This window comes from Anneissia japonica, unplaced genomic scaffold, assembly GCF_011630105.1.
Source record: "Anneissia japonica isolate Jap-2015-1 unplaced genomic scaffold, ASM1163010v1 scaffold287797_len360924_cov175, whole genome shotgun sequence".
NCBI lineage: Eukaryota > Metazoa > Echinodermata > Crinoidea > Comatulida > Comatulidae > Anneissia > Anneissia japonica.
Window position 1 is genome coordinate 144,714 of NW_022720147.1, and position 23,169 is coordinate 167,882.

The following is a 23,169-nucleotide window of genomic DNA, read 5'->3' on the forward strand; positions in this document are numbered from 1 at the left end:
GGGGCACAACATATTCAGAATAGATAAATGACAGCTCTAGTTTCTATATATGCCTTGAAATTTTGAAATTTAGTGGCAAAACAGGGGGAGAGGAGGGGAAGGGGGCATGGGGCATGGGGCACGTGTCCTACTGGATCCCCTGAACTAGGCAGTAAGCTTATACCTGAAAGCTACCATACTTACAAAAAAGTTTAATACAAAATATCTCTAAAAACAAAAAAATTAACAACACAAACGTTTCTTTTCTAATGTATCATTTTTTTTTTTGTACTTAGTAAGTTATTGACTTTTAAAAATTAAAAGAAAAAAACAAAATTGTCCTTACCAATTAAAATTTGAATACATATAACTATTTAATATAGTAACTTATGTATAAACTCTTAAATTTTTTTTTGTATTCTGAAAATCATTAAACCATATTTGTATAACATGTTTTAATAACCTATTTATTAGTTTCGTGTAAATTCTATGTATTAATTTAATTATCGAATGTTGTTTGTAGATTTTAGCCAGATGGTGACGTTTTAACACATGTTGATTGTAAACTACGTTCATGTGATAATGTATTATAGTGCACTATAGTCGCACGCCAGAGGTAACTACTATATAACCAAGAAATAAATTCTATAATTACAGTGCTTCATGTGCTAATAAATTTTGTACTATCTAAATTAATAATAAAATTATAAAATTTGTACAGCTGGAACTTGTAAATTAATTGAAAAATGGATAGAATAGGAAAGATAGGAATTTTTGTATAGCATGTGAATTTTCGGCAAATGGCATAGTTATGACCTTAGAGTTAGTTAATTGGCTGATGGATAAATTTCAAAAATTATATACATATATTTTTTTCCTCGGAAAATGAGTGAGAATTAATGCATTCAGTATGTAGAAATATATGTTGAGCTAAATATTTGAATTAATTAGGGGTCAACATTTTCACAAGTGTACAAACAGTATGCTAGGAGGGAGGGGTAGACAAATTTGTACATTCTTACAGTATATATGCATAAATGTGTTGTTGATTCAAAATAACATGCAATGTAAAATAATGGTAAAATTATTATGTAACCATGGATATAATATTCATTTTTAAGCAACCAAGTACATTGGTTTAGTTGAATTCACAAAAAAATGGAGAACTGGAGGGAGGGGGTACCGAAAAAGAGTACTAATTGTACACTTGTGGAAATGTTGAAAATTGTAAACATTATGACATGATGTGATTTGTTTACATTATGACATAATTGACTTAATGAAGTCCACTGCCTATTATGACTTAACAACAAGATGGCTGTCGTAGATTCAGCCAATCAAAATACGCCTAAGTATCATTTTGAAAGGCGCCCTTGATTTACACTTGAAAGTTTTGAGTAAGGTTAGTTACAGGTATGTTGAAGATCATGTGTTGTGGTAATGCTTAAGTACAAAAAATAAATTATAAAGGTTTACTCTGTATTAACATATAAGTGAAATAAAAAAAATCATTCTGTATTGTGAAGTAAAATAAATGAAACTTTACTCTACTTTATAGTGTGATGTAAGTATAGTGTGAGAAAGCAGCTGCTTTAGTTGGCTAATGTAGTGGTAGCTACTGTGTGTGCTGAACTGTAAAGATCTCTAGGTCCCCGGTACAATAGACCGAATCGGCGGCTCAGGTCACGTGACTTATAGTGGGTATTAGGGTTTGTTTACATCTATCGAGATCATAGATGTTACAATTGTTGGTTGGAATGCGAGTTATAATTTGGTAAATCACTTAAAAGTTTGGTTTGGTAAGGCTCCAATGGATATTGTCCAAAATTAAATCATAAGATGATTGTTGTTACTGCTGAGGATAATGATCATCATATGACATATTATTATTAGGTACTGGCATTAGGGTGTACCATACCAACCAGGCCTATTATCACCAGCCTGTCTCACAAGTTTGGTTGAGCAATCAGTACCGTTAAGGGGTATTTCTACTTTATTACCTACAGTACTCAACTACAGAGATATATGGTTGGCATAATAACTCCCTCCCCAGTGGCAGATTTAGGGGGGTGGTGCATATGGAGCGTACACCACCCCTATTTTTTTGTAACAGCTAATTAGAGAATAACCATGCTAAATGTTAAAAATCAATCAAGTACAAACTCAAATTAATTATGGTGCTAGAGGTTTAAAGGGAGTTTGCCCTTTTCACCCCTAACAAGGGCTCTTCCATGAGACTTTTACTCAGTTCGCACATTCATGCCCCCTCTTTCTTAACGGGCTAGATCCTCCCCTGTTCCCTGCTCCGGGCCCTGGTCGAGGTTTAACACTCGAGGGTGCAGCCTAGGCCAATACTTATGTAGCCTACCGTACACTAGCAGCATTCCAGAGCCTAAATAAAATGCACAGAGATTGCCAAAGGAATTATAAATCACTATTTAAAAAAAAAAACATAGGCCTACTGCCTAACTTTACTTTGGTTCACTGTCTAAATAACATCATCATAACTCTCTCAATATACTGTGTTCAATGAGCGCACTGTTGTTTTCCATTGCTGCCTCTTCTTGTATTTCAGCTGGAAGGCTGAAATACAAGTTAAAAGCGCACCATCTTTCATTTAAGCCATTGGTCTTGTGTACATTTATGGCCCATGTGCATGTTACAGAATGCAGTACACTCTTCGGAAAAGAGTAGGGGATTGTCTCCTGGTGTACTGCCCAATCACCACCAGAAGGACCCCACTGGAAGTAAGTCTTCTTCTAGACTTTCGTGGGCTATCCTTGGTGTTTACACCGAATAAATCCAACCAGTCCAACCCAATAATGAAAATCCTCTGTCTATTAAGTCATTAGTAAAATAATAAAAGTTAACTCTGTACTGTATTGACATAAGCAAAATAATAAAAATTTATTTTGTATTGTGATATAAGTTAAATAAATAAAAATTTACTCTATATTCTATAGTGTGATGTTAGTATAGTGCAATAATAAAAGTCTGTTTATTAAGTCTTCAGTAAAACAATAAAAGTTCACATTGAAATTAAATTGTACACATCCACCAGCTATTTCTTCATAAATACCAGTCTTTTTTTTATAAATAAACTGAAGAAAAACAAAAATAGTTAATGAAAATATATCTTAAATATGATGACTACAAACTATTTTTTAATAAATAACATTAGGATGATCCAAAGTAACATGGAAAATAAAACTACTCAAAAAATATATTCTCAAGCTTTAAAGGAACCTGTAAAAAACATTTGATTTGATTTTATTCAGCGTTAATACATGTAAAATACATAAAAATTGATAAAAGGTGTCATAAAGTCATAGATTATGCTTAAAATATGTTTGTATTTGGCATAGGAAGATGATAATGCAACTTGTTGATTCTTGTGAGTTTACCAATTTAATGTTGAAATGGAATTAATTTATTAGTTTTCGACTAATTGAATTAAAATATATATGACCATTAAGTTTTCATTGGAATAGAGATTTAGTTCCACCTTCACCAATTTTCATAATCTTAAAAAAAAAAAATAGACTTACACCCCTAAAAGTAGGCAGTGAGTTTATATTTGAAGAGCTACAATACTTACAAAAAAAAAAGTCTAGTATTATAAAATATCTCCAAAAACAAACTAACAACACAAACATTTGTTTTCTAATATAGGGTCTATCACTTTTTTATACTTGGTAAGTTATTGGCTTTTAAAAATTAAAATAAAGAAACAAAATTTTTCTTACCAATTAAAATTTAAATATAACCGTTCAATATGGTAACTTATATATGGACTCTTAAATTTTTTTTATATTCTAAAAATCATTAAACCATATTTGTATATTAAATATGTTTGTCAGTGAAAGTTTAATAACCTATTTATTAGTTGCATGTAAATGAGTTATTCTATGTATTAATTAAATTTTTAAATGTTGCTTCTTGATTTTAGCCAGATGGTGAGGGTCCTAAATCGTTTTAACACATGTTAATTGTAAAATATGTTCGTGTGATAACATATTATAGTACACTATATTCTCACGCCAGAGATAACTATAACCAAGAAATAAATTCTGTAACAATGCTTCATGTGCTAATAAATTTAGTACTATCTAAATTAATAATAAAATTATAAAATTTGTACTGTTTGCACTTGTAAATTAATTGAAAAATGTTATACTCTCGGGTAATAAATTTTTCTATAGCATGTGAATTTTCTGCAAATGGCTTAGATATGACCTTAGAGTTAGTTAATTTGCTGATAGATAAATTTTGAAATTTATATACATATATTTTGTCTCGGTGTGAGTGAGAATTAATGCATATCACGTAGCATTCAACATGTAGAAATATATCTCTGTTGACCTAAGTGGTACGAAAATAAACTTGATATTTGAATTAATTAGAGGTCGTTCAACATTTAATCAACATCTTCACAAGAGTACAAACAGTACGCTAGAGGGGAGGGGGTAGCTAGAGGGGAGTGGGTAGCTAGAGGGGAGGGGGTAGACACATTTGTACACTTTTACTTATGCATGAAAGTGTTGATTCAAAATAACATGTACTATGTAAAATAATGGTAAAATTATAATGTAACCATGGATATAATATTCATTTTTAAGCAACCAAGTACATTGCTTCACAAAAAAATGGAGAATTGTTTTACAAAATACACATTTTTTTTTGTACACTTTCAGATTGGATGGAGGGGGTACCGAATAAGAGTACTATTTGTACACTTGTGGAAAGGTTGATAATTGTGAATGTTTTTAGCAAAGTAGTCTGTAGCTTGGTGGTTAAGATGCTTCACATCCAAATCTCTAAGTTTGCAACTATACAAAAATTGAATCCAGCCACACACATAGCCCTATGGCCATTGGCTGATGCAATTTTATGGAGGACGCAGCACTATGATGTGTGCGCAACATATCGTTCTTATTGACAATAAGTTCCTACTGCCACCGGCAATCAGTAGACGGCGTAGCATCGCCTAACGCTCACATGGAGCGAATTTGTAGTTGTACCACTGCCATGCGGCGCAGTGATTACCCGGTGCAATGGTGGATGGTAAACATTTTAAGGGTGGGTGGGTGATAACGTTGGTAAACTGTAATAAATAAGAGTGGATTAATAAAGGCAGGTGGACTGCCATGAAATTAGCTTTAGACTGGGTGAAAACTTCAAGGCAGGGTGGACCTGCCCTGAATCCTAGATTGAATTCTTATCATAGTAAAAGGATTTTTTCTCAAGACCCAAGAACAACTCATAATGAAACTTATTGGAGCATCTTGTTTGGATGTTTGTCTTGTGATAGGATTGCCACATAGTAAATCAGTTGACATAACTTGGCCTTGAGCCAAAAAATAAAATACATGTATTCCTAATAATAATGTATATTTAAGTAATTTGCTTTCAATTTAAAAATGGTCATTTATTTCATTACCAATTAAGAGATATAATATCATTTCTTTATTTATTTTTATAAACTCTTAATGGGTCGTCCATAATTTTCAACATTTTCAAAAGAGTACAAAACATTCTCTTTTCTGTAACCCTCGCCCCCCCCCCCCCCGAAAGAGTAGACACAAAAATGTTAAATTGTGTCTTTTTGACATCAACATTTTATCTCTTTCTTAAAAGTGTACTCACGCCTACATTTTCAACCCCCTCCCCCCTATGTTTTGTACTCTTTTGGAAACGTTGATAAATATGAATGGCCCCTAAATTGGCTGGTAATTAATTTCAGGATATTTATAATTATATGTAAATCAGCGAAAACTAAATTGTTTTGATATGTGTCTTATTACAAATTGATAAACTTAATTTACAGTAGCTTTTTTAAATGAGCAATTCAATGTAACATTGAATTTTTAAGTGTTCCAGATTTTGTCACAAATTTTAAGACACATGGTAAATTAAACAAAACAGATTTTTCTTTAAAACAATAAATGCAATACAAAATATGGGCCTGCGTTCTGTAACAGACAGTGTTGGTGAAACTGGCTGTCAATATAACTGGACATTAAACTGACCAAGGTTCAATTTATGAGAGCTCAGGCTGATGATGCCACTTGTGATGTCATCAGTCTGTTCCGAATATATACAATACTTCAGTACAACCTTCTTAACTTCCTTCTGTATTTTATTAATTAATTTTAATCTCTTGAAATGTTGATCATTTCTTTAATTAATAACCTTCAGCTATTTTTATATCATTTTTAATATGATCTACACCATAGACTGTTAATGAGTTTCATAAATTTATAAATATTCTTTTTATTTTGTTGGCATTTATGAATTTTTGCATCTCTGAGTGAATGCCCTTGTAACTGTAATAATCGAGTGAAGGTTGTTATATTGTCTACAAATGGATGAGTTCATGTGAACTTGACCTTTCAATAAAGAGGTCATGCTGAGATGATTAGGAGGGAGGGCTGAAGGTTGGTAGGCCATTACACATAATTTCCTTCATAACTTTATAAGCTTTTCGTTTTTATTAAAAAATGAACATATGTGTTTTCTACATGTTTTTTTTTTTTTTTTTACATAAGTGTGCGCATCATGTTGTACAGAAGTTACTGGTGTTTTTGACATCTATCATGTGTCTACTCCAACACGTCAATAAAACAAAATTGTTCTTATCCTTGCTAAATCTGTTGGTGTCTGACTCGTGAGACCAAAAAGAAATTTATATATAGTGCCCTCTATGCGAAAATCACAAAATAGACACCCTCTATGTTTTTTTTTATTTTTCATTTTTGTGGAACTACTATGGATACAATCCTTGGTATACCTTTGTTAAAAGAAATTTATATGGCCTGTTTTCACATTTTAATGACTAATTCACTTCAATTTAATGAAATTTAAGGTTTAATCAACCTATACATATTATTTTTTATAAATACTTTTGTGATCACTGTGGTAATACAACTTAGACATGTGACATAAATGGATGCTCATGCATTACAAGTGGAGACTCGCGCATTATGCATTATGTGTATTCTAAACTTATATTACATGTTAGGTATAGCTTTTCTCTTTATTACTTTTCAACCTGTTGTTTTGAGGATTTAGGTTTTTCCAAGGAGATAAAATAAATTATTTTATATACCTCCATGGCATTTCTTTTGTTTTGTTTAGTTTTTCCTTTCTCATTTCTAAAGCATATATCACAATATTTTATTGTTGTTGTCGTCATCTTTGTCCTGCTTGCCACCATTGTTATATTGTATCATTACAATTGTACAGTACAGTATTTATAAATTTATCATAAGCTTTTAGCAAAATTTAAAAAATGTATTGCCTTTAAAACGAAGTATCTCACAATTGTTATATGCACCTATTTTTATGCTTGTAAATACAAAATTAGTAATAAATCATAAAAATGTATCTTCTGTGCATTTAAAAGAGTAAGGAGGTCAGTCATACATACTAGAAATAGGCCTATATTTCCCATTTTTAGAAAAGAAAAAGAAAGCAGGGTCCAAATGAATTTTTAGTGTAAATTGCTATGAAGTTTTATTTTAAAATATGGATGATTAATTTCAGAAACTAAATGAAAAGTTTTCTTTTTTGTATCAAAACATGGATAGAATTACCTTCTTATGTCCATATTGGAAAGTGGAATTGTTGTTATTTTTGTATTTTTATGGAGGATTTGAAACTAAGACATAATTACCCTATGTTCCAGTATAAATAAATATATGTTTACAAAATATTAAATATTTTAAAAGTTATTGTGGATGAATTATTCAAAAAAAAAAAATGATTTTTATTTTATCAGGTGCAATCTAAAATCTTTGCCAGGATGTTAGTTACCGGTACTGAATCATTTCGAGGAAGTAATGATATTGAGTTTATAATGAAAGCCTTCCCACGTCATGTGACATGGTCATGTGACTCCGTATTACTATGTTTGATTATACTTTTAACAGCTTAATGATGATTCATTAGAAATGAGGCTTCCCTGCTGTTAGTCAGACAAGTACTACCAGATACAAGCTTGATACTGCACATGAGCTGAGAATTATCAATACGGAATACATCACTGTTTTACATATAAGCGGCAATCCTTCTTACAATAGTGTTCTGAGGCTTCTTTTTTTGCTCATATTAGCCAATGTTCACATGAACAACAGCTTAATGGCCCATTTGATGGATGAGGTAATAGACCCTTCTACTAACCCATGCCCCTTTATTATTGATAATGTGTGTTTAGGGGACATTGTATTCTTGGCCCTGTTCTGATTGGTCAGTTTTTAAGTGTGATTGACATTAATCTGTTCTGATTGGTCAGTTTTTATGTGTGATTGACATTAATCTGTTCTGATTGGTCAGTTTTTAAGTGTGATTGACATTAATCTGTTCTGATTGGTCAGTTTTTATGTGTGATTGACATTAATCTGTTCTGATAGGTCAGTTTTTACGTGTCATTGACATTAATCTGTTCTGATTGGTCAGTTTTTACTTGTGATAGACATTAATCTGTTCGGATTGGTCAGTTCTTAAGTGGGATTAACATTTATCTGTTCTGATTGGTCAGTTTTTAAGTGTGATTTACATTAATCTGTTCTGATTGGTCAGTTTTTAAGTGTGAGTGACATTATTCTGTTCCGATTGGTCAGAGTTTAAGTGTGGTTGACATTCTGGAAATATCCATTAGGAGTAAGTGTTTAATCAAGGACAAATAAAGATTGGATCTTGGCAGATTTCAGAGATTGTTATTTATCATAATTTTTACTTCCGGTATTTAAATCAGTTGATATTTATAACCACATGTTTTATTTGATTTGTAATTTTGTAAAAATATAATTAATAATGATAAAAATAGTAATAGTGTTTGGTTTCGTATATCGCATGCCAAAGAAGAGTGTGTCAAATCAGTAAAAAGGAAATCCTTGCCGAGCTATCCTCAGTTTCTGTAGCGTGAAGCAGATGAGAGTGTGATACTCCCCCTGGGTGTGACGCTAATCCACCACAGGTTACTCAAAGCACTTTGCTAGTACCCGTTGATACAGCTGGGTAGACTGAAGCAATGTACTGTAGATGAAGTGCCTTGCCCAAGAACACAAGCGATATATACAGCAAGGGATTGAAACCCAATCACTAACTTTGTTAAAAATAAAATTTTCTACACCTACTTAATCCAGTATCTTTCTCATTTTTTATTTTTCTTTAGTTCTTGGTGTATTTGCACGAAAGCTAATCCAGAGGCGAACTCAATTTGGCCCCTTCATTGCACCCCGGTCTCTTACAAAGGTTGAAACAAACAACAACGATACTCACAGGCCTTGTTATAAGGTAAGAACTAGCATAATCTTATTTAACAACAAAAAAATGTTATTATTAATCTTAAGCTCTGGCCAGATTATCAAGTTTTTGTTGAAAAAAACTGTGGTATGCCCATATAAAGAAAGTCATGATGTGATGTCATCATGACCATTGTAAAAAAAAATTGATAGACTGGAGAGTAATTTGGAAGTTGTTCATTTGTGCATTGATTACCCACCAATCTCAGTTTACTTTCATGATGTCATACTGTTTACATCAGTTGGATTGAGGTGTCGCAACCAATCCACTAAAGACTTGCTGCCCTTGAAAATGACCAAAATCATAAAAAATAATGTTTTAATTAACTTGCTCATCTTGCAGTAACATACAAATTATAAACTTGAGCATAGAAATTATTAAATAAAAAAAATGTGTTCCCTGATTTTTCAACCGGATTATAATAAAGGTTATAAAACACTTCTAGTGACTGGAAGTGTTTCTATCATTTTTTTGCTGTAAAATGATGGTTTTTATGGGTAAGTATTTTTTAAATACACTAATTCTATGTTCAAGTTGATATTTTTTATGTTACTTCAAAATGGGCAAGTTAATTTCATAAATGATTTTTATGATTTTTTTGACAAGGAACAGTACATCTTTAAGTAAAAATTAGCATACAGGTGTCGACATCAATAGGCTGCCAGATAATCGCCTTATTACAGTCACTTATTTCTTTTTGTTTTCTGTTACTATATACCACGAAAGGCACATTAGACTATCAAATTTTATTTGAAAAAACTGTTGTATGCCCATGTGTAGTCGTGGTATGCCTATATATGGTCATGATGTGATATCATCATTAGCAAATTGATGTTTTTTTCTCCCATAGAAACCTTTATGCAAATTATCAAATCTTATATAATTTATTTCATTATATAACTAATTAAATATATTATTTATATATTTTTTATTATGCACATTAGTTGTGACCTTCGTTTGGTTCTAGAGCTGTTTTATTTAGTATAGTGGTTTGGAGAGCCATTTTGTTCAGATTAGCCAGACAGAGTATTATGCGAATCTGTGAATATCATTCAGATATTATCTGAGGCTGCTACAGTGTTCAAAATGGTCTTTTTAAATTTTCCTCCATATTATTATTTATTGGAAAAAATAATGTAGAAGTTCAGATTGAATTCTTATCCTCAGTCAAATACATTTAGGCAGAACAGAGTTTTAAGTATCACATACAATCAAAAGAGACCTCAGGATTTTTGTATTTTTAACATGCAAAATGGATTAATACATCTTGGAAAATAGTTATATTGTCAAGTGGTAAGAATGTATGAAATATGTCTACTTCGTTAGTTTATATTTAGTTCTATTTGTTTAAATTTTGGATTGTTTAAATATGACTGTATCTGTATTATATTGATACTGGCAGTGTGTATATTAATTGCAAAATTAAGTTTTTAACACAGTGCATTTCTTCAGTATTTTATGTTGCCGAAGGCAAGTCTCAGTTACATCCGTACATTAGACAATGAAGTTACCTTGTATCTATGATATTTTTTTGTTAGATATTCCAAGATAATTTACAGCAGGCGATCCTTGACACAAGTTGCGAGGATGTTTGTAATTGGATGATGTTCGTCAGGCCTGCTGAGGAATATTTTGAACAGAATGTTGTAGCTTACCAATGGAATAATGACGTTTACTTTACAACATCCAAGGTAAGACTTTGATATTGTTGTACTTTAATCATGTAATCTGAAAGCCAGTCTTCAGAGGAAAAACTCTAGAAATGGTTAATGAGATACAAATTTTTTAATATCTCACTAACCCTTCTCAAGATTTTCGTCAAACACCCTTTTTGTGTCTTTAGTTGTACAACGTATCAAACATTTTTTCCCACTGGAACCTGGCTTTGCATATGTAATCTTAAGTTCTTTCTTTGACACGGGTGTAAAATTGAATTTAAAAATATAAAATTTTCACATTAATACAAACAATATTAATACTAAAAAGTTATGCATTTACAGATATTAATAAAAAAAGTTAAGGATTTAAAGATGTTAATACAAAAAGTTAAGCATTTAAAGGTATTAATACAAAAATTTAAGCATTTAAAGATATTAATACAAATAGTTAAGCATTTAAAGATATTAATACAAAAAGTTAAGCATTTAAATATGTTAATACAAAAAGTTAAGCATTTAAAGGTATTAATGCAAAAAGTTAAGCATTTAAAGATATTAATACAAATAGTTAAGCATTTAAAGATATTAATACAAAAAGTTAACCATTTAAATATGTTAATACAAAAAGTTAAGCATTTAAAGGTATTAATGCAAAAAGTTAAGCATTTAAAGATATTAATACAAAAAGTTAAGCATTTAAAGGTATTAATGCAAAAAGTTAAGCATTTAAATATGTTAATACAAAAAGTTAAGCTTTTAAAGATGTGGAAATAAATCAAAATAACGTATCAAGTTCTTCATATGGATGCATCATTTTCTGTGTTCTTATGATATTAACTGTAAAATGTAGCCAAAAAAATGTAATTTCATTGATTATTGTGATCCCAGGTAAGTTCTCGTATAATCTTTCCATTTTCCATAATAATTGATATTTCCAAACTTTGTTTATGATGAAAGATTAATATAAATTTTATTAAAGATAAAATAACAATATAGGGATACAAAAGAAAAATATGAAACATGAAATCTGTTTTCTATGCATGGTTCGAAAACATTTTTTTTTTGTTTCTAGCAAAAATGCAGGTACCTTATAGATTCCTATTATGCAATCGAAAAAATTTTGACAGACTTGATTTCTTAAAATTTTTCTGTCTGCTCTTGTCAAATTGGTTTATCACTGACAAATAAAATATGATTATCTGAGTACATTTTGTGGGAATCTCATGATTTTACTGACCTCATTGTTGACAACATTTGCCTAAAGTGCTGTTGTTCCAACCCATGAAAAATATGAGGCATAGAAGCATTGTAAAAGGAGAAAGCTAAAAACATATAGACAACGCTCTTTTTCTGTTCAGGCACCTTATCTTTGGAATATATTACCTCTTTCTGTTCAACAATCTTCAAATTTAAACTCATTTAAAACTAATTTGAAAACTTTTTTGTTTATAAAATCGCTTTAATTGGGTTAATTGTTCAATGCGCCTTTGATAATGTTTTTTGAATTGGCGCGTTATAAATTTCAGCATATTCTATTATTAAAAGCTTGGTTAGGTCTGGTTAGGTTTAACTGGGTCAAGGGAAGTGTGACGAGGATGCTCTATTTTATATTTATATTATTATGAAGATGATGCTCTATTGTATATTTATATAATAAAGGTATTGAGTTAATTTTTGTTGTTGATGCTTTTTGATCGTACTCAACTTCATCTTCAATGATAAAGTCCTACATCGATACGTCACTGTACCAGATGGTAGCACTTCTGTACCAAATTGCTATCACATGGTACAGTGATAGTATCCGTAAAATTGCTATCCCATAGTACAGTGATCGTACTTATGTACCGGAGTGCCATCTATACCGGTAACAGTGATAGCACTTCGGTACAGAGAAACTACACTTGGACGTGGTTGTTACGAGTGCCTGACAGGTAAATCACAGATTTTACAGGTTGTTAAGCTGATTATCAGAACCTATTTATTTTTATTAAAAATTTATATGAGAACTCACTATATAGTTATTTAATGTATAATTATTAATCTGAGTTCACAAGCTGCATACTACAGTGGAAAATACTGTATTGTATACTTTATTTGCGCTTTGTACAATATTATATTGTATAGTATATTAGTTAGAAAGAAACGTCTGCTGTAAAAGCTATGGAGACTGTGGCTTAGCAGCAGTTTGAGGTGCACTTCGTTTACTTCTTTTGTAGCCTTGTGCATTAATGAGGGATGGGGGGGGGGTGAGGATATTGTTAGCTTAGTTGGAAGGTTATCCTAAAAAAAAGTATGGTCTAATCAAGTAAAATGCTGATGGTGATGATAATCAAGTAAATGCTGATGATGATGATGGTGATGATGATGATGATGATGATGATGGTTGTATCTATAAATAACTAGCAAATGTTATTTGTCTACTATGGGTAGAGAAGAAGACTCCTCACATGATGAGTGGGAAATATGTAATTACTTAATTTATTTAATGTTTTAGATTGAATTAATGACTTATTAGTTGACTTTATTAACTTTGGTGCTAGCAAGCAATACCTGTAAAACAAAGTTTCTTCATTTGTGGCAAAGACCAGCTAAACCAGTCACTCGTTGCAAATCCTGTTTCAGAGGTAATGGCCAAAACATGCTGGAATGTCAAAATTGTTCAAATCTATTTTATTGCACTAAAATAACCTCTATGTATCTATACATCATGCTATGCTGATATTACCTCCATTTTAAATGTTAAAACAACAATTTTTAACAATTTGGTGATGGTTTTTGCCTGAGAAAACCCCAAAATCATAAACTTTGAGGGCTGATATCTCAAATATTATTATTCTGTAAACAGTTGTATGTTTAAAGTCCTGTACTTCATAACGAAATGTCGGATTTAATATTAATTTTTTTTACCATTTTATAGTTCTCATTTTACTGTTCAACTCTGTATTAATATCTAAAAATTGATTTTTGCGGCAATTGACTGGTTTGGCTTGTTTGATGAGTAGGAAAGGAGACATAAACCCATTAAATGTTTAAGATATTTTTATCTGAATGACTTTGCAAAAAAAAAATATTAAAATATTATTTGCTTAATAAAATATCTAAAAGGGTAGATGTTATATTTGATGTTTTCTTTTCATTTTTTCAGCCCATTCCACCACATACAGAATTGAAAGTCTGGTACGCTGCAGAGTACGCCAATAAAATGCAGACAAAGCTTCTGTACAACCCGCTTAGTACAACAAAAACAGGTATGGAAAACAGACCTTATACAAGACTGGATCCAGGAGGCTAGGGAGGCTAGGGTCCCAAAGAAAAAGAAAAAAAGAGATAATTACAGAAAAGAAAGGATGAAGAGGGGAACACAGTACTGTATGCGTATTACAAACCAAGCTAATTTTCGATTTAAATTCCATACTAGAGCCTGTCTAAAAGCATTTCTAAAAAAAATCTAAAATACGACCCGCTGACATTGCCGCTGCTCTGGATCTGCCTATATTGTAATTTATAAATGAATACAACCGTTCAGACAGGCAGTTGCTGCAGCATTTGCTGTTCAGGTTTTTAATCTCATGGGAGTCCTTTGCTGTCCACTTCTAGCCAGGAATAGATGCTGTACTTTGGCTTGCATTGTAGACCGGCTGAAAAAATTATTCACATTCTGTTTCAGCCTTAAATGCAAGTTGGCTACAGACCCTGGATATGTTTACACATCAGATTCTTCTTGACTAGAACCAGTCACTATAAATGCGGAAACATGTTAATCCACCGTAAAGAAGTGGTATTTTCATACGCATGTTACAAAAAAATGTGCAAGTATTTGGAAATGAGATTTTTTCTATGTAGAGTATCTTGTGTGTATGATTGTCTTGTGAAGGGATTAAAAATTTTAAAAGGGATTAAGTTCACTGTTTGCCATATCATATCCTTGTCCTTGAGCCTAAAGCTTTTTATTTGGTGATCAGATTTAACTCTAGCTGCTAAGATAAGATAAAATAATAATCTTTTAATATCCATTAAATATGTTGGAAATTCATGGTCCATTTTGCATAAAATACAAAAAAGACACATTAATTAAATTACATCACAATTCAGATGGCACTACTAATATAAATATAACATTCATTAAATTACATCAAATTGCACTAGCTCGGTCTAGTGGTTGTGACACCAGGCTGATTATCTGGAAGTTGTGGGTTCGTTTCCCACCCAAATCACTTGCCTCATGCTCAGACTTAGTCTATGTAGAGTATCTTGTGTGAATGATTGTCTTGTGAAGGGACTCAGCCACCTAAAGCTAAATAAAATTTTGTAAAAAAACCAAAAAACAGGTAGCTTTTGTGTGCTTTTGGGCTTAAGGAGTAATTCTATTGGAAATATTCCCAGGGAAACATATCCTCTTCCCCATACCTTCCCTCTTGATAGTTAAACATGATCTGTGTATTGACAAGAAACTTTGATAAAATTTAATTCTAGAGGGCAGTATTCATTATTTTTGTAAAATTCTTGTATGTTACTATTTGATTGGTAATACTGTAGTATGAATAGTGTTATTTCAATATAATTTATCTCCCTAAGGTGCAGGATGAAGGTTAGCTTTGATAAAATTGCTGAGACACATGGAACATTATAGTTGTAGCGCAGAAATATGCAGCTTGTCCTACCTTTGAAATATGGGGCAGAAATATTTAGTCGTTCCTACTTGTTTGTATACTACTTAAAATATCACCACACCTGGCTCTATTTTTTGTGGAAGAAAAAGAATGAACTTTGTACCCCGGAAAACTAACTAGAGAACAATAATATTAATTTAATTGAATGATAGGAATATTGATGTCTAATCATGAATATGTATGACCTAGATCAGTCGATGAGGGAAAAATGTCAAGAACTTTTTTAAAACAGGAAATACTATGATTACTCATTTGATGAAGAAAAGTCATAAATATTAATGTCATACTATCATATTGATGAGTACCATGAACATATTTGTCGTTGATAAGTTGATGAGGAAGAGTAAAAACGGAAGATGATAGTCATTACTAATTCAATATTTTTATGTATCAGATATTGAAATGTCATCATGAATAGTAATGAGTGTCTAATGAATATTGAAAATAATAAGAAACAAACTTCCTGGTTTATCATTGGTTGTAGGAAGAGTGTTCAGTTGTAGGTTGTGCCAAGTGTTTCTCTGAGATCATCAGGAGATGACTTTAAGATTACACTTACATTACATACCACAGGGATTAAGATTTTTATTAGGGAGCTTTAACTTGCACGACGACGGTAGGTTTTAGAACATAATTACGTCACTAAGAAGTCATCTGCGTTCTTGTTGTTGCCTGGATTCTAGGATGCAGTTTATCCTGAATTTGCATTGTGCAGAGAACGTAGGATAGTTAGGATGCGTGAATCTATTCTAGCGTTATGTCGCGCAAATCAAACGATCCATATTGAAAATATGAAGACTATGGAGAGGATTAGCTGAATTTTTTTTTTTTTTTAAATTTAATTAACATTTTTCTTATTTTAATTCCTGTTTTATAGAATCCCCTCAGGTATCAGTAATGCAGTCGTCATCCCAGGCTGGTGGAAGTCACTTATCAACACCAGAATATGACTTCACCGACGTCACAGAGAATCCTCAAGAAGAATTTAAACCAGATTTATCGATGCTACAGTCTTCTTCAAATCTGAATGATCCTCAGGTATTGTGTTATTTTTAACATGTGTTTTTATTGTTAAATATTGGTAGAGGAGTGAAATGAACCATTGGAACTTGCAGTAAATAGTGCTAAATGGCACAAATTTTGTATTTTAACTTTCAATTCTTTTGTCGACAAGCTGGCTCTAACCTTTCTTCATAATTGTCCCTTTATCGGGTCTAGCCATAGGGTTGTGCTTTCGCCCTGCATCCTCTAATAGAACTACATAATTAATAATTGTTGATTATTTGAGTGAATGATGAATATTTTATTGTTTTTTGATGTTTATTCTAGGCATCTTCGAGTTTACAACCCACCACGCTATCTGACCCATGGAAATGCTCAACATGTAATAGGGGATTCAGTACCTTCTCTTTACTTGAAGTACATACATGTGAGACAGGGAAACCACGCCGTGGACGAAAACCCAAATCAAAGAAAATGACAGGGGCACAAACAAGCTCCAGTAATCCACGAGACGGACCATTAACACGGGCAGGTAAACAGATGATTGTGCTAAAGACTGGGAAAGAGAAGTTGATTGGGCGACATGGAAAAGGTCGTAAGCATAAGGAACAAGTAACTTTTTCGTGTGATCAATGCTCAAAAATCTTCCTGAATATGGAGAAATTAAAAACCCACAGTTATATGCACTCAGGGGAACGTCCATTTATTTGCACAAAGCCTGATTGTAAAAAGGCATTTATTTCAAGTTATAAATTATCTCGACATATGGCAACCCATTCACCGGAAAAGACCCATCATTGCCAATACTGCGACAAGAAATTTCACCGCAAAGATCACTTGAAAAACCATCTGCAAACACATGATCCTAATAAGGAGTCATTTCACTGTGAGAATTGTAGCAAGGTGTATAACACTAAACCAGGTTTTAAAAAACATATAGCAATGCATGCCGCTGATGCTGGTGAACTTACTTGTAAAGTGTGTGATAGAGACTTTGAAAATACCGACGTGCTTATAGAACACATTAAGGTACACTCGGGTAAGAGTAATGGCGCAAAGGAAAAAAAGCACAAATGTGATGATTGCGATCGTAAATTCTACACACGCAAAGATGTGCGAAGACACATGGTAGTACATACGGGTCAGAAAAACTTTCTTTGTCAAACTTGCGGTCAAAGGTTTGGACGTAAGGACCATTTGGTGAGACACACTCGCAAGAGTCATAATGGAGAGCAATTCGGGATGAAGATGGGTGAACATTTACGGGCAGTTGGCACGGCAACTGTTCATCAGATACTTCAGCAGCATCTCGATGAACTTGCTCCGCTACCGATGTCAGACTTTGTGCCAAATGCACCATCCTCTCTAGGGCAACCGCCCCCAAATGATGTGGACCTAATAAAGGTTCCACCGGTCCCTCACATAAGATCACATGGCCGTGTGATGGTGGAACGATCACAGACAGATGTACGAATATCACCAAAGATTGGTTCTAACATGAAAGAGTCGCCTGCCGGCATGTCAATGGACATGGGTATGATGGACACGGGTCGAGATAACAAAGATATGCAAGATTTAACTGACACGCTGAATCCCAATAGTTATGATCTCGGTCGGTTGTTAGGATTTCTTCCGATTAATCAGCCGATGCAACAAACTGCTAACCCCCCTCACACGGCATCCGCATCAATGCCGATGAAGCAGTCCCCAAGTGCATTACCTCAGTCTTCAGCGTACGTGACACAGTCGGAACTACCTCATTCGCAGCCTATGACGATGCCTAACCAAGGAATTCAATCACAGACGGTTCGCTACCCCTCTGCACAGAGTGGTATGAGCCAGGGTCAATATAACCAACCAATGATTCAAGGGCTTCCGCGCTTTCACCAAGCATTTCAGTGATTATGTTGATCATAGTTATTTTTAGAGTAAAGCATCTGTATAGAGTTTCCATAAGAACAATGTTGGATACACTCTACAATTTGGTTATATTAAGGTTTGTAGAGTGCGCCCTCTAGTGTCCTTTTGTAGAGTGTACCCTCTAAACACAAGATAACGTTCTCTGCGATTTCTGTCTGCAAATTCTGTAATAACGCAGTGTACTGCACCCTCTTGTAAATTACTTTTGAACTTGACCGCTTTGACCAGAACATACACCGCGCGACTTTACCTTTACGCGTAACAATCAGAAGTGTCGATTTATAATGCATGCTCTCTTCTCAATTAAGGAACAAAAACGCACTTGGTAACAAACTTTGGTGTGACGCGAACACCTTCCACGGCAATATCTAGGGCGCCCTCTTCCAAGAGTGATTACTTTTCTGCCAAATCGATGCTTCTATTTTGTTACGCGTAAATTGGGGAGAATGCTATCTTGTGTTTATCTTAGTAATAAATCTATACTGAGGTTAAATGCTTAAACAACTATAATGTTCTTCCAGGTATTTATTGATTGATTGATTGATTGACAAGTGATAGTACTGAGCAACAGTAATTCCAAACCTGTTTTTGTTCATATAATTTCATTTTCATTTTAAAAATTTATTATATATCGAGGGAAATGAATGTTGTTGGTATAGTATAGGTAACAAACCACAAACGAGGGTGTCCTATACATCAGCTGTCATGTGCAATTTTCGAAAGTCAGGTGATTTGGTTGTGAACCATTCTTAGCAACGCTGAAAATTATATAATTATTGGTGCCAATGTGTATGTGTTTATTGGAATATTATACAGAAACATTTTTTACTAAGTAATAATTATAATCTGTATTATACTCTTTTTTGTTAATCAATTTTGGTATTATATAAATATATATATAGATATATACTCAATGAATATTAAAGCCTTGTGGTTGAACATAAATTAACATTTAATTAAAAAACTAATCCAAATATAGATATAGTTAGATTTTAGAAAATATATACAATTTATGATTATTAGTATGTTTTTATTTTGTCATTTAAATTATAATCGTATTTGCAAGTAATAACGTTAATGTATATAACTATAAGAGTGTGTGAGGGGTTTTGTGGGACAGGGAAACTATGTGTTATGGTGTCTCAGGTGTGGGTGGGTATCTGTGGGGGTAGGTGTGTGTGTGTGTGTGTGTGTGGGTGGGTGTACAAATGAAATCTGTGATCAATTTTATTAGTTCCTTATCGTTTTTTGCGTTTTTAACTTTAATTTATAACTACCCACTTTAAGTGAAACATAAATAATTATCACAGTATGCATTAATATATATTATATACTTCAAATTCAATAATGAAAACCATAATACTAATATTTTTTTTGCCCTTTAATTTCATTATATTTATTATACTTTTTGTTATTTAATTTTTCTTAAAGAAGTTAAGCCAAAAATACCTCGTGTGTGGTGATGTAATCCTATAAATAGAAAATGTGTTATACGGAAATTTGTGACTATTAAAATAGATTTTGAGTTAACTTTACTTGTTAAATAAAATACCCCTGCTAGTAAAAACCCGATTAATTATTACTTTTTGTTTTATTTTAATGAATATAAATCATTGATGCAAATGTTGCATAATACAGCCGTCTGTGTCATCATAGCTTTACTTTATCGGTGCCTTTTTAATACATTTAAAAAATAATGTTTTGTCATTCAAATCATGATGTGATATCTATATGTTTAATTGAGAGCATTTTAATTTTTAATATTCATTGAAATAACATTAATACAAAAGATTTTAATAACTGTTTTATGAGTGTTTGCAACAAAGATAGCTTGAGATAATGGTACAATGGCAGCGCCCTCTATTTGTTAAAATGACCCTCTTGTATTTTTCCTCATTTTATTATTATCATCTTCTACCTCTTACATCTGTGCAATTTAGCTTTGGAAAACCTTTGTATGTAGCAACATCTTCTTAGGGCTTAATAACAATTAGATTTGATTCAATCAAAATGATGATCATAAGTCTAATTTGTAAATATTCGTTTTCTGTACAACTCTTTGCTGTATCAATACATCTAAAACTGTAATTGTTTTTCTTTTACTACATGTGGTTTCATTTACATCTCTTACTATGTTAATCATTGCTTGTTCTGTGCAACTTCTAACATCTAGCCAAGAATTGTTTTGAATGAAATTCAGTTAATACTATTGTGATGTTTTTAAATTACTGTAATACCCCAGCAAATAGTCTCACCAATTACTTGGGAAAAAAGCTATGTAATGCTTCCTATAGAAAGTGAGACTTACAGATTTGTTTAATATTAGTCATGATAAAACAACCTTTACAGTTCCCTATATCGTAAGTATCACTATGAAGCTTATGGAGTGAAGTTGTATTTTTCATAATGATAAAAAAAAAGTCCCTTTCTCTTAAAAAATAACTCCAATTTCATCTGATTGTATTTTTAGATCAACAAAAACAAAAAATAAATTTGAGTAATGATGTTATCATGTTATCTCCAAATCCCTTTGATCCATCCTAATCCCTTTAATCCATTCATAATCTAAATCACAGGTTCATCGCTATTTCCTCTTCTACCCTCTGTACCTGAGTATCATTAAGCAAGATGATGTTATATTAATCTTATTCATATAATGATATCGTATTTCAAAGTTAATATTTAAAGCATAAGCAAAATATAATGAAACCCTCATAAGCTGTAATATCACATCATGCAAACTAAATAATATTTAAAATTAATTTCAAAAAGTTAAATGTTGCATATAATAAATTTATTGCTTGAGTCTAAAAACACATAAACATTGTTTAATAGCTAATAAAAAATTTCAATGGTATTTAGTATATATCTAAAGATTGTGAATTGTAACAAAAATATCAATAAATAGGAACTATACATTTTATTAAGCTCAAACCTTGTAGCTGAAAATTTCTCCTTGTATAAACAAGTTTTCAAAATTTGCTGGATTGACTGTTCACCACCAACTTAACTCATCCCATAATTTTAGCGGGATATGGGTGTCTCTTTGACTAGTTTTCCCTGCTTCACAGAAAAAAAAAAAAAAAAAAAACTGCTAATAAATGTCGATCATTAGCTACTGTATAATACTAAATAAACCTTTATTCTAAATTGGCTTTGTTTTTATTAATTTATTTTATTCTAATCCAATACGAAGTCACTCAATTTTTGCAGGGTTTAATAGATGTGCAGATGCTAAGCTTAGTGCATGAGATTGGAAAACATAATCTACAACTCCAGTTTTGTGTAATAGTATATAATTCAGGGTTACACAATAAAATTTAATTCATTGAACATCAGGAAAATTGCTTTGCTCTTACATAGTGTGAGTAAATATATAATATTATAGTTTAAAATATATTTGCAGCTGGAAAATAACTGTAGAATAATTGGCTTACTAATGGTACAGTATATTCAACATTTTTTTTTTTTCAAGTTTTTGCCATCTTAATTTCAACATGTATCTTGGTGAAAGCATTATGGCTTTGCAGGTATTAAATTTAAATGACTGGCCTCATTGGTCCTATTGATTGATGTTCAGCAGCCAGTGCGATATATGTTAAAATTCTGACTAAATATTAAAATCTAGATTGCTGTTAATAATCATCTAAAATATGTATCAGAGGGAACACATTAATAGTATCAATGGTAATATTGCAATTTTAGAAATTGATAATGAGTAGAGGTGATAAATAGCATTATCAGGGTTTATAAGTATATAGGTGTCATTGATTATATATCGATTATATATCGATTGTATATCGGAATGAATCTTCACTGTAGTTACCCTGACAATGGTATCTTCGTAACACAATACCCTTCCCTTACCCAAATGCAAGATTGTATTAACAATATTTCTACCATGTTATCTTATTAATTATTATTTAAAAGTGTTATGAGTAATAAACAGATTATATTAATGGATAATGTAGTCACTATTTTGTTTGATTTAAGAAGAAAGTTGTGATTTCTGTACACACCTTAGAATGTTTTCTCAATGTAAAAACAGTATGGTTTTTTTTAATAATCATATTCACAAAACAATACCTAACATGAATGAAATATTTTATCTTTTAATTTAACTAGTATTTGTATCATTGCTTATATATTGATTTACTTATTGTACAACATTTATAATTGAGGTTTCTTCCAATTGTTGTTATTTGATGGTGGGCTGGGTAAACTGTTTGATGTTGAATCATTTGGTCATTTTATGGCAAGTTTAACTATATTTTATTATAAGAATGTTCTTCCAGTCTAAAAATAACATTACTGTATGTCAGATATTAGCATTTACATTGTAATTTTTTTAAAGTTAAGAATATACTGTCTGTTGAGTTAATACCGGAAATCCAATAAATCTCATTAATTTTTTATATATGTTATTAGCTCTCAATGGAAAATTCATCATTCATCATCATTCTGTCTCTCCCCTTAAGTGGGGGTTTGGGTCATCTCAACACTGCTCTCCACTCTCCCACCTATTATCTATGGAGCAGAGACATGGGCAGTGCTTTTACAGTATTTCAGATTCTACCATAGACAGTATATTTTTTACAAGAAAGAAACTTGTAGCTTAATTTTTTAATGCATTA

At 31.9% G+C, this 23,169-nt stretch overlaps 1 protein-coding gene across 2 annotated transcripts in view; it reads left to right on the forward strand.

Moving 5' to 3' along the window:
• Positions 1-21,626, forward strand: part of LOC117111273 (zinc finger protein PLAG1-like) — a 68,539-nt gene extending 46,913 nt beyond the window's left edge. For both annotated transcript variants that reach the window (XM_033254186.1, XM_033254187.1), the window contains 5 exons: positions 9,155-9,276; positions 10,824-10,976; positions 14,089-14,191; positions 16,491-16,651; positions 16,943-21,626. In XM_033254186.1, the coding sequence (XP_033110077.1) occupies positions 9,155-9,276; positions 10,824-10,976; positions 14,089-14,191; positions 16,491-16,651; positions 16,943-18,517 (2,114 nt within the window). In that variant the 3' untranslated portion in view covers positions 18,518-21,626. The remainder of the gene's footprint in view (positions 1-9,154; positions 9,277-10,823; positions 10,977-14,088; positions 14,192-16,490; positions 16,652-16,942) is intronic.
• The last annotated feature ends 1,543 nt before the right edge of the window (positions 21,627-23,169 follow it).